The 12,196-nt window shown below is 46.4% G+C and overlaps 1 protein-coding gene across 1 annotated transcript in view; it reads left to right on the top strand.

Moving 5' to 3' along the window:
* Nucleotides 1-3,159: 3,159 nt before the first annotated feature.
* The window catches only part of WDFY4 (WDFY family member 4), a 194,022-nt gene continuing 184,985 nt past the window's right edge, over nucleotides 3,160-12,196 (top strand). Inside the window, exons 1-2 of the mRNA XM_081911650.1 lie at nucleotides 3,160-3,308; nucleotides 7,658-7,932. Of these exons, the coding sequence (XP_081767776.1) occupies nucleotides 7,675-7,932 (258 nt within the window). The 5' untranslated portion in view covers nucleotides 3,160-3,308; nucleotides 7,658-7,674. The remainder of the gene's footprint in view (nucleotides 3,309-7,657; nucleotides 7,933-12,196) is intronic.

Here is a 12,196-nt window from a genome sequence, read left to right as displayed (position 1 = left end):
CCACTCCAGCGAGCCTTTTGGGGGGGTGCTGGAGCATACCAGTTCCTCCCAGTTGCACTGGGAGAAAAAGACCGAACAGGCTTTTGTCCGGCAAGATAAATGAATCAGGGTCTGGTTTCCAGGTGGCAATCTTCATAGCCCCAAGCCTACCTTCTGCATCAGTGAGAACAAGTGAAACAAGATTGAGTTTCTATGACCTCACATTCTTAAAATAGAAGGCGCTAAATCTACCCATTCATACTGGGGCAACAGCAAGGGGACATCTGTTGTTATAGGGCCGCACGAATGGTGAAGACACTGCTGGTTCATCAAGCCAGGGCTTTGCCTGGGCCACAGCAAATGAGTGTGTGTGAAATGATTTTGGTACTAACAGACAGAAGGCTGATCACCGAAGAATTGATGCTTTTGAATTATGGTGCTGGAGGAGACTCTTGAGAGTCCCATGGACTGCAAGAAGAACAAACCTCTCCATTCTGAAGGAAATCAGCCCTGAGTGCTCACTGGAAGGACAGATCCTGAAGCTGAGGCTCCAGTACTTTGGCCACCTCATGAGAAGAGAAGACTCCCTAGAAAAGACCCTGATGTTGGGAAAGATGGAGGGCACAAGGAGAAGGGGACGACGGAGGATGAGATGGTTGGTTAGTGTTCTCGAAGCTACCAGCATGAGTTTGACCAAACTGCGGGAGGCAGTGGAAGACAGGAGTGCCTGGCATGCTCTGGTCCAGGGGGTCACGAAGAGTCAGACGTGACTAAACGACTCAACAACAACAACAACTAACACACAAGGCAGAGCTTTCCAAACTGTGTGTCGCGACATGTTGGTGTGTCGGTTGCAGTGTTTAGGTGTGTTACATGAAAGCTCCCTGTGCTCCTCCCGGGGCTGGAAAGTGGTCAGTTTAACCGCTGGTTTGCTAGTAAAACTGAATGACCGTGTTGCGAAATGATGCATATCTAAAAAGCGTGTCACCAACGTGGAAAGCTTAGATATAAGGATTAATACAGCTTAGAACCAGGTTACTTGAGAGCAGTGGCAGCTGGTGCTCATTGGGCCTGGTGGGCTTGCCCCGTAAACCCTAGAAATGATTGTTTCATTATTATTTTATTTTATTAATTAAATTTGTATACCGCCCTAGATCCGCAGATCTCAGGGCCGTTGCAAAGTAAATAAATAAGCCAACAGTGCAATGTGGCTGCCAAAATGAAATAAACTGAAATGCAAGCACAATCTAAGGCTCAGCAGAAGAATAGTGTCTAGAACATGAGGAGTAATGGTTCCACCATATTCTAGACTACTCTGGCTGCATCTAGAATATTATATCCAGTTGTCGGTGCCGCATTTTTAAAAAGATGTTGACAAAATGAGGCCTGCCCAGATGCGAAGGTGTCTTCAAGAAGAACATACATTTAGAGAAGATTGGGAAATGTTTATTGAATGTATGAGGGGAAATTGTGTACACCTGAAAACGTTGGCAGCATTAAGATAAATTCAGCAGTGTAAATAAGGTTTGATGGATGTATTAATGGAATATTGGATCGTTTAGTTTTTGTAAGATATGCAGGAATCTATGATATGTAAAATGAACCATGGAAGGAGAAGAAGGGAAGTTGAAATATACTTGGAGCCGAGAGTGGATTTCATGTTCTTTATTCAGCTCATAGTGGTGAAGAGGAATGGAAGTTCCCCCACAATATCTGTGAGGTGGATTGGGTGGCTCCTGTGGACAAAATCAGACTGCTACATTGTTCTAGGACCAATCAGACTGCTGCATTTTGGATCCTATTCATCTCAGTACATAGCAGAAGTCATTGATGTTTTAAGGATGTTAAAATGAGTATTTTAAATTGTATAACAGAAAATTTTATGAAAAATTTATACAGTGCTACCTCCGGTTATGAACCTAATTCATTCTGGAGGTCCGTTCTTAAGCCAAACCGTTCTTAAGATGAGGCGCGCTTTCGCTAATGGCGCCTCCCGCTGCTGCGCGACTTCCGCTTGCATCCCGGGGCAAAGTTTGCAACCAGGAGCATCTACTTCCGGGTTAGCGGAGCTTGTAACCTGAAGCGTTCACAAGGAGGACAGTTCGTAACACAAGGTTCCACTGTATATAAAAAAGAAGGGGGCAGCCTCCCAAAACTGCAGCAGCAATGCGTGCATGCCGCATGGCATGCTCACCTTAACTCGCAGCATTGCACATACCCCATAGCCAGCGCTAAATTTACGTATAAGCTAAACAAGCTTTAGCTTAGGGCCTCACTCTCTTGGGGGCCCCAAAAAAATTTAACGGGGAAAAAAAACCTTTCCAAAATATAAGATGAAAATAAAATAAAACTTACATACAGCAACAGTGTTTGATGTTGTGTAGGCTCCTATGATGTAAGTCATGGGCCCCGCCTGCTAGCCTGCTCCCTAAAATATCACTGGTTTGCTCATGTCTATATACAGTGGTACCTTGGGTTAAGAACTTAATTCCTTCCAGAGGTACGTTCTTAACCTGAAACTGTTCTTAACCTGAAGCACCACTTTAGCTAACGGGGCCTCCTGCTGCTGCTGTGCCGCTGCTGCCCGATTTCTGTTCTCATCCTGAAGCAAAGTTCTTAACCCGAGGTACTATTTCTGGGTTAGCAGAGTCTGTAACCTGAAGCGTATGTAACCCGAGGTACCACTGTATAGGGTGCCTACATTCTGCATGGACTGGTTGCGTGACAACATGTGCAAATGGCTTTAGATACCTATTAGGTCCAGAAATTACCATATAGCACATATTCAGCACAAGAAAACAGCGACAATTTGTTGTTGACAAAAGACAGCCGGACCCATAAAGGGCCCCTTTACCTTCAGTAGCTTAGGGCCTCATCAAACCTAAATCTGGCCCTGCCTGTGGCGTGCGCACAAAACGTCAAAATGTGGAAATGGGTGGGTGGGCAGAGTCTCAGAAAGTTTTAGGTAAATGAGTTCTTAGCAGAAGCAACTTTCGAAGCAAGGGCTTCTCAACTGAGAGCAGCATCTCTAGCCAGGTGCTTCGCCAAACTCCCACATGCCAAGTCCCCCCGCCCCCCAGCGCCACCAGACAAGCAACCCCTGCCCTTGCCGTGCATTTTCGCTCCAACAGAGCTTGTGGTCGGCTCTCCTTCGCTCCACTTCTGCTTTTGCCAGGAAATAAGCACACAACTGCCTAGTCAAGTGAATCTCAGTAGAAAGTGATAGGAGAGAGAGAGACAGCAGAACTTTAAGATGACCGGCAGCTCAGAACATGCTGCTATTGTCTTTGGCTAGAGGCGCTGCCGGCTCCAACGAAACACCAGCCCAGGTATGTTCAAACGGCCCTGCCCTCTCTCCATTTCCCCTTCCATTGCTGGCTGGTGCCTTCTGTCAAGCTGCCGTCCCAGAGAACAGAAAGTACGTATGTGAGAGTTCAGGTTGTAGCAGCGTGGCAAGAGGGTGGCCAAAGGCAGACACAGGGCGCTACTACCAATCATAGAAGCCGAAAGAGGCGACAAAAGGCAGAGAGGTAGGAAGGCTGGGCTGTAGTACACCTGAAAACTTTATCTCTGCTCCATGCTTCCCACATACTCATATCCTGATTTGCTAATTATTAACCGCCTTTCTTGATTCTTTTCTGCTGTACTTTCTGTCTGTGCTGGTAGCACCGAGATTTCCCCTTAACATGGGGTGTCATTGGGCTCCTTAACCCGACACTAAGAATTTGCAGACATTTTATCTCTTTTTCCAAAGGCAGGAGGCTGAAAGAAGCGCAGGGAATTTCCTGAGCTGGGGAGGGTCAAAGTCAACAAAGGGGTGTCTCTTAGCCAGAGCTATCCATTTCTCTGCAGGGCTTTTTGAAAGCTCTGCAAGCTTTCTCTAGAGGCAAAGGGTGGTATTCAGTTAAGTTTCACTCAGTGTAGAACCACTTAAATTAATGGACATGGCTAAGTTTCATTGGGGACGCGGGTGGCGCTGTGGGTTAAACCACAGAGCCTAGGACTTGCTAGGAAGGTCGGCGGTTCGAATCCCCATGATGGGGTGAGCTCCCATTGCTCGGTCCCTGCTCCTGCCAACCTAGCAGTTCGAAAGCACATCAAAGTGCAAGTAGATAAATAGGTACCACTCTGCCGGGAAGGTAAACGCCGTTTCCGTGCGTTGCTCTGGTTTGCCAAAAGCGGCTTAGTCATGCTGGCCACATGACCCGGAAGCTGTACGCCGGCTCCCTCGGCCAATAAAGCGAGATGAGTGCCGCAACCCCAGAGTCGGTCACGACTGGACCTAATGGTCACGGCTCCCTTTACCTTTACCTTTAAGTTTCATTGATTAGGGTTGGTTTAGGTGAATACCACCCAAAGTGATGTACTATGAAAGAGCCCATTAAGGTGGACTGGTAGTGGTTAGACCGGCACAAAAAATGACTGACCTCTCAGCTTAGCCTGGTTGTAAATCGCTGGGTTTTGTGTGTTGCAGGGATGAACTTGGCCAGATTATACTCTTGCCTCCCAGACTTGTTTTATGGCTACTTATACAGAAATAACCAAACTTGCAATGGTGTAGCACTAGTAATTGCACTTCTTCCATCTTTTGCAACCTGAACCTTCGTAAACATGCTCAGATAATCTAAGCATGGCAATTGGCGTAGCATGTGGGGGCAACAGGGACAGTTGCCCCGGGTGCAAAATTGTTAGGGTTGCAAAATTTCAACACCCGGTTCTGCCTCAGTACAGCTGTGTGATTCTGTCGCTGGGCTCCACTTCTCCAGGAGAAGTGGCCGCTCCAGACAACAGAACAACTCTTCTTATCTCTGCGGTTACACTCTTCTGGGAGACAAAGACACCATTAGGCAGTTGAATATACATGCATACTCCCTTCCCCTCCCCCCAAAGAGAAAAACTTTTCTCTATCTCCTTCCCCCACGCCGTGCCTAATTTTATAAACTTCTGAAGTTTATAAAGAAACCAAAGTTTTCTCTTCTCTCCTCCTGAAGCCATATTGGACTTTCTGAAGCAGCTGACGCGAAGGGTTGAGAGGGGAATTTGCTCAAAACAGTTTTGTTTCTGCTTACGCCTATTGTATACAGTTATCAAATGCACTTTGCTCCACCGTGGGCTGTTAAAAACGGTTGGATGGGTTTCATTTCCTGGTTCTTAGGCACTAAAAGCAGTTCCAGGTTTACCTTGCATAGCCTCTTTGTCACCAGTTAAGAAAGCAAACTCAGGGCTAGCAAACACATGAATAACTGTATTGTTACAAAAGTTGGGTGCCACCTCCCTCTCTCTGCTGAGCGGTGGCAAGAGCCCATGGTGTTCTAGGCACTCACCCAGGGTCTGAGAATCGAGACATGGCAGAGACTGCCGTAGCTTTAAGAAATGTGGTTTCTTCACCTATCTGCACCTTCCGTCTGCATGGAGGGAGGCCAGATCTTACAGCTTGGTCTTTTCAAGAGGGGCTTGTACCCCACAGCAGAGCAGCTAGCCTTCAGCCAGCCTGCCCAAGATGGATCCCAGTCTATCTTCCTCCTTAACAAAACACCTTGCTAGCAATTATTTTCCTATCACCTACACCCTGACAACCTTCCAACCACCCAGTCTCTGTTCACACCTCAGGGAAAGTAGGGAAGGCAGTTCTCTTGTATTGCCAATGGCTCTCAATTGCCCTATATAAAGGTAAAGGGACCCCTGACCATTAGGTCCAGTCGTGACTGACTCTGGGGTTGCGGCACTCATCTCACTTTATTGGCCGAGGGAGCTGGTGTACAGCTTCTGGCTCATGTGGCCGGCATGACTAAGCCGCTTCTGGCGAACCAGAGCTGCACACGGAAATGCCGTTCACCTTCCCGCCGGAGTGGTACCTATTTATCTACTTGCACTTTGACGTGCTTTCAAACTGCTAGATTGGCAGGAGCGAGCAACGGGAGCTCACCCTGTCATGGGGATTCGAACCACCGACCTTCTGATCGGCAAGTCCTAGGCTCTGTGGTTTAACCCACAGCGTCACCCGCGTCGCTAATTGCCCTATATAAATGGCTCTTAATGGTTCTAGCTTGGTCAGGCTGTTTTGCACAGGCTAGCCTAAGAGTTTCTCTGCAGCTGGTATTTCTCCCTTCCCATCCCAAGTAACCAAAATCCTACTATTTATTAATTTCTACAGTTTAGGGGGGTCCCCTCTCCTCAATCTTCCAAATTACCTGTTTGGATAAAGAAATAACAGTAGGGCTTGTGGAATAGTGGGCTGTTGGTAATTCTAGTTAGAGCAATGCTAAGATGTTTGTGCTACTTGCAGCAAAAAGTCAGGGCCAAGTTGGGAAGCATTGTGGAATTTGGTTTCATTTGCCGCAGCTGCATGGAATTTATTTCAGAGGATGTTTCTTTCAGCTGGTAAGGGGAGAGAGATTTTCTGCTGTGCATCAGGCAATGGCTTTTTCCACCTGCCTTACCCTAGAAGCCTTTTCCAAACCAGGATTTTGAGAACAGAGCTGGGAAGAAAAAAGAGGCGTTCAGGGATATTTAAAAATAATAATTTTATAAGTTGTGCATCCTTGTTTCTCAATTTGACCCTCTTACGTGGTTTTGTATGTTTTGTGGTATTTTATGCATTGCGACTTGCTGTTATTTTTATTGATTATTGATTAGCAATTCTTCATTGTAATAAGCGTCAACTGATTAATATTTGCTGGTATTTAATTTCACCATTTGCTGTTATATTCTATTGGATTGTTGAATAATGCTTATTTGATATAAGTTGTTTCTTTTAAAATTATTGTGACTTTTTTGTATTGGATCAGATTGTTATGACGTGTGACCTTTGCTGTCTATTTTGTTGTTTCTTCAGCTCGTAAATTGCCTTGGGTATAGCAATATAGAAAGGTGGTATACATAAAGGGATGCTTGACCATTAGGTCCAGTCGTGACCAACTCTGGGGTTGCGGCACTCATCTCGCTTTATTGGCCGAGGGAGCCGGCGTACAGCTTCCGGGTCATGTGGCCAGCATGACTAAGCCGCTTCTGGTGAACCAGAGCAGCACACGGAAACGCCGTTTACCTATTTATCTACTTGCACTTTGACGTGCTTTCGAACTGCTAGGTTGGCAGGAGCTGGGACCGAGCAACGGGAGCTCACCCCGTCACGGGGATTCGAACTGCCGACCTTCTGATCGGCAAGTCCTAGGCTCTGTGGTTTAACCCACAGCGCCATATTAGAATTGGGGTCCCACACCCTTTGCTCACCTGGAGATTTGTCTCCCATGCCCTGTTTCTAATTGATAATCTTAGGACCCGTTCCAGCACTACCTTAGCCTTGTGATTCTTCTCATTCCATTCTGTCAATATAGGAACTCATAACTCAGAGAGGATGGATTTAGAAACCCTGAGGTCAGTTCTGGCCCCGGGTAGGGGAAGTGCCATTGGGGTGTGTGACACAACCGCGTCAGCGAACTATAAATGTCAGGTTTGCATGTTACCACAAAAATGTAGGAAGAAGCTTTGCTCCAGCCGCTTCCATGGCACTGCCATAACCTCTGAACTGTCACTACAAGGCGATGGGCTGCTCTGTACAGTGAAATGGAGACCTTGCTCTCAAACCTTTTGCACCGTTGTCTCAGCACAGCAACTCATCCGTCCCGCTGTTAGCGTAAGACACCCTGCAAGAAAATGACATTTTGGTCTTTCTTCCCAGATCACTTTGACCCAAGCATGGAGGCTGAGCTAGAGTTCCCAAAACAGCTGGAGAAGCAGATGGATTCACCTGACAAGAATGCAGGCCGGGATCAAGCCCAAGCTGGCAATGCGATGGTAGTCAAAGCAGAACCTGCTGAGCTCAGTAAGGAAGATCAAAGCAAGTGCCCTTACTTCCTATGGGAGAGCCTAAGCAAGCAGTTCATGGAATATGGGGAGATGAATCCAGCAGAGCTACAAAGCCAACTTCTGAGCTTCTTGCCCATCTTTCTGAAGGTTGGTTGGATCTCTACCTATTGCATATTTTTGTTATGAGGTCTTGCTCATACTGAGGGATGGGGTTGTTGTTGTTTAGTTGTTTAGTTGTGTCCGACTCTTCATGACCCCATGGACCAGAGCACGCCAGGCACTCCTGTCTTCCACTGCCTCCCGCAGTTTGGTCAAACTCATGCTGGTAGCTTCGAGAACACTATCCAACCATCTCATCCTCTGTTGTCCCCTTCTCCTTGTGCCCCCAATCTTTCCCAACATCAGGGTCTTTTCCAGGGAGTCTTCTCTTCTCATGAGGTGGCCAAAGTACTGAAGCCTCAGCTTCAGGATCTGTCCTTCCAGTGAGCACTCAGGGCTGATTTCCTTCAGAATGGATCAGTTTGATCTTCTTGCAGTCCATGGGACTCTCAAGAGTCTCCTCCAGCACCAGAATTCAAAAGCATCCATTCTTTGGCGATCAGCCTTCTTTATGGTCCAGCTCTCGCTTCCATACACCACTACTGGGAAAACCATAGCTTTAACTATACGGACCGAGGGACGGGGTAGGATGGTCAAAAAAACTTCTCTAGTGTGTGCATATGGGGGACAAGGTGGCAACCCTCCCCACAAATATGCAACCACTGGAAGGTCAACAGCCACCATTTTACTCCCTCTCAGCAACAGTAATGGGTTTCAAGAGGCAAGCGAACAGAATTTGACTGAATATCTAGGAATAGTTTTGCTGGGTACCTCGGTTTTTTAATGTCTCCGCTGATGAACATTTTGGTTTTTGAATGCCGTAAACCTGGAAGTAAATGCTTCAGTTTTCGAACTCACCTTGGAAGTCAAACATGCCACGCGGCTTCCGTATTGAGTTTTCCGTACTGAGGCTTCCGTACTGAGTTTTTGGTTTTTGAATGTTTCGGAACTTGAACAGTCTTCCGGAACAGATTACATACATTCGAAAACCAAGGTACCACTGAATGTCACAAAGTAGAATCTGCAGAATACAGTGGTACCTTGGGTTAAGTACTTAATTCGTTCCGGCGGTCTGTACTTAACCTGAAACTGTACTAAACCTGAAGCACCACTTTAGCTAAATGGGGCTAATGGGGTCTCCTGCTGCTGCCACACTGCCGGAGCCCGATTTCTGTTTCTATCCTGAAGCAAAGTTCTTAACCTGAAGCACTATTTCTGGGCTAGCGGAGTCTGTAACCTGAAGCTTATGTAACCTGAGGTACTACTGTATCTGGGAATTTTTTAAGTGGGAGAGAGAAGATTTACATCCACACACTACGGTATTGCAGAGTGACCTCTTCATGGGTCACCATGACTTACGCTGGTGTCTGGAGGTTGCTGTTGTTCTCCCTCCCCCCACTGCTGAAATTAGGTTTGAAAGAAATCTTCTTGTAGCCAAGAGAAGAATTTTTTTCAAGCCTATTTGATCTTCTTGAAAGCTGCAGTTGGGAAGAGAGAGTTAATTCTTGCTACCCCAGTTGCACTCTACAGGAAGTCCAGGCCACACCTGTGTGTGTGTGTGTGTGTGTGTGTGCGCATGCGTGTGAGAGAGAGAAAGAAAGAAAGAAAGAAAGAGAAAGACCCACAACTAGGGTTGGGAAATCCCAGATTTCAGGGTCCAAACCTGCGACTTAGCAGCGGCCCCTGGTGATGTAATTAAGCACGACAAAGTTAACCACAGTCGCTGAGAGCATGTCATTCAAATGACAAACAACAGTCTAACAAATGAGGAAATATGTCACTGGTTGGAAATTAAGATAGAAACCTCTGATAAGGTGGAGTGTTCCTCTTCTGGGTTTTCTTTTTGTATATTTCTTTTTGCATTTTAAGCTGCATTTTAAACTGTGTTCTAACTTATATTTTAATCAACTGGGGTTTTTTAAAAAAAGGTTTTACTGTATTTATATTCAGTGTTAGCCGCCCTGAGCCCGGTCTTGGCTGGGGAGGGCGGGGTATAAATAAAAAATTATTATTATTATTATATACAGTGGTACATCAGGTTAATAACTTAATTTGTTCTAGAGGTCCGTTCTTAACTTGAAACTGTTCTTAACGTGAGGCACCACTTTAGCTAATGGGGCCTACCGCTGCCGCCGCTGCGCGATTTCTGTTCTCACCCTGAAGCAAAGTTCTTAAGCTGAGTTACTATTTCTGGGTTAGCAGAGTCTGTAACCTGAAGAGTCTGTAACCAGAGGTACCACTCTCTCTCTCTTTCTCTTTCTCTCTCTGTGTGTGTATTGCTGTTGCAAAATTGTACACGCATGTGATCTATTCTTGTGACCAGCCAGTTTTAATGACGCAATGGCCAACCCCGTACTGTATGTAGGTTTTTAATTCCCTTCTGATCGCAATATCTACACTACACCTCTCTCACCAATGCTTATACTACAACTATATTATTAGCTACTCTTTAAGGTGTTTAGGGAAAACAAACAAACAAACAAGGATGAGACATTTTAAGAGTTCACAGGAATATCTTGCATGAACATCCACATCTGAGATCACCTGTGCAGGTCTACCTGTCTGGAATATTAGCAAGGTGCGGGGACAGCAGCTCAAAGCAACTCAACCTTACAAGCCTTTGCTTGAAACAGAAGCAGAGACGCAAAATTTATTCCCCAAGCTTTGTGTTTAAGATGGGAGTTGTTGGCCACTGGAGGACAAATTGCAAGGATCCTCTTTCTTCACACCAGGAACAGAACCTTCCAAACCTGTTCAGCTGGATGGCTCCATTGGTTAGAGAGTGCTTCTGAGAACGCGGAGGTTGCAGGTTCGATTCCCATAAGGGTCAGTTGCATATTCCTTCATTGCAGGGAGTTGAATAAGGCTGTCTTCAGAGTCCCTACCAACTCTGAATCGATGATTCTGATTGAAACACGGACACAATTTATTTCCCCAAGCTCTGTGTTCTGGGAGCCAGAAATACTACGGGGCTAGCAGAAGCCCCTTGTGTGAATCAATATAGCTCCATCTTCCATCCAGATTTTAGTTAGGAAAACTTTTTCATTTTTCCTAAACACACTGTCTACCCCACCATCATTTTTTCCCCTATGTCATGTCATGGAATCCTACTCAGGATGATCCAGAGTAGAACTCCAATTTATAGTGTCAGGGAACTGCCATCGGAGCCAGGAGTGGAGGGAAGGCTCTCCAGCAATGCCGGAGAAGGGCCCAGCAGGGAGAGAGGGAACTCATCCACTGAGGAAGGAAATCAGTGTGACACCAGGAAGGAAGGGGAGCAGGGGAGGGCTTCGGAGAGATGTCTCCAGGACTCTTCCACAGAAACTAGCGGGGAGAGCACAGGTCCTCCGCTGCCCACGCCCACCCTGCGCAGAAGACTTCCGCGCAGGGAGGCTAGGCGGAGACTTGGCATCAAAGAACTTTTATGCTGGAAGAAGTTCAGGAAACGCCCACTGACGGATTCTGCCAGTGACTGACACAGCCGCGGAGTAAGGGCTGTGCAGCCAGGGAAAGGTTTAACCAGGCAACTTTGCCAAGAGTAGAGGCAACTTACGCACGAGCAACCCCAATTCCCATTACATATAGTTATATAAAGGGGTTTCTGAGGGGAGCCTTTGACCGTACGCCAAGAGGTCGTCATTGCTCTCCCCTGCGGCGTCGTCGTAACAGGGGCGCCTATCTCTGCTTGAACATATGTTCTCCAGAGCCGGCCCATCCCCCACCCACACACTGGATAACCCTGATGTTCCCTAGATCCCTGGCTGGGGACTGGGGAGGGATAAACGCCCAATGCCTGAGCCAAGGTCTACCCACATCTGAAATATAATAAAGTTGTGGCCAATATTACTTTTGATTTCTAACCTCCTCATTTTCTCAAGTCTCATGAGTCTTTCAGCTGGTTTCGCATGATTAAAATACAGCATTATTTTGCAACATATATATAGATAGATTTCTAAACATAGTCACAGGACTTTTCTTGAGTGGGCTCCAGCTCTGCCCATTAAACCCCGCAATGGACTCCGTTTGGGAAATTAACTTACGCCCTCGTTTTCATGCAACATGGGAATTTTAGCCAATACAACAGAAAGTTCCCCTGCAATGTGATTCTGATGAAGGCGGGTGACTCTTTCAAAATATACCCAGGCGTCTTAACATTTCTCTTCTTCCCCTGTTCATCAGTTCCCCACCAAAGGAAAGTATTAGAATTTTCAGGGCCTCCTTAGTCATTCTGATTCACAACCACATGATTCAGAGGGGAAATGCGATTTATTCGTACCAATTGCACGGCCAGGGGAACCTAAGTTCACCGTAC

Source organism: Podarcis melisellensis (assembly GCF_964234715.1).
Source record: "Podarcis melisellensis genome assembly, chromosome: 5".
Taxonomy (NCBI): Eukaryota; Metazoa; Chordata; class Lepidosauria; order Squamata; family Lacertidae; genus Podarcis; species Podarcis melisellensis.
Note: the sequence above shows the minus strand (reverse complement) of the source record. Positions and strands in the feature narration are given on the sequence as shown.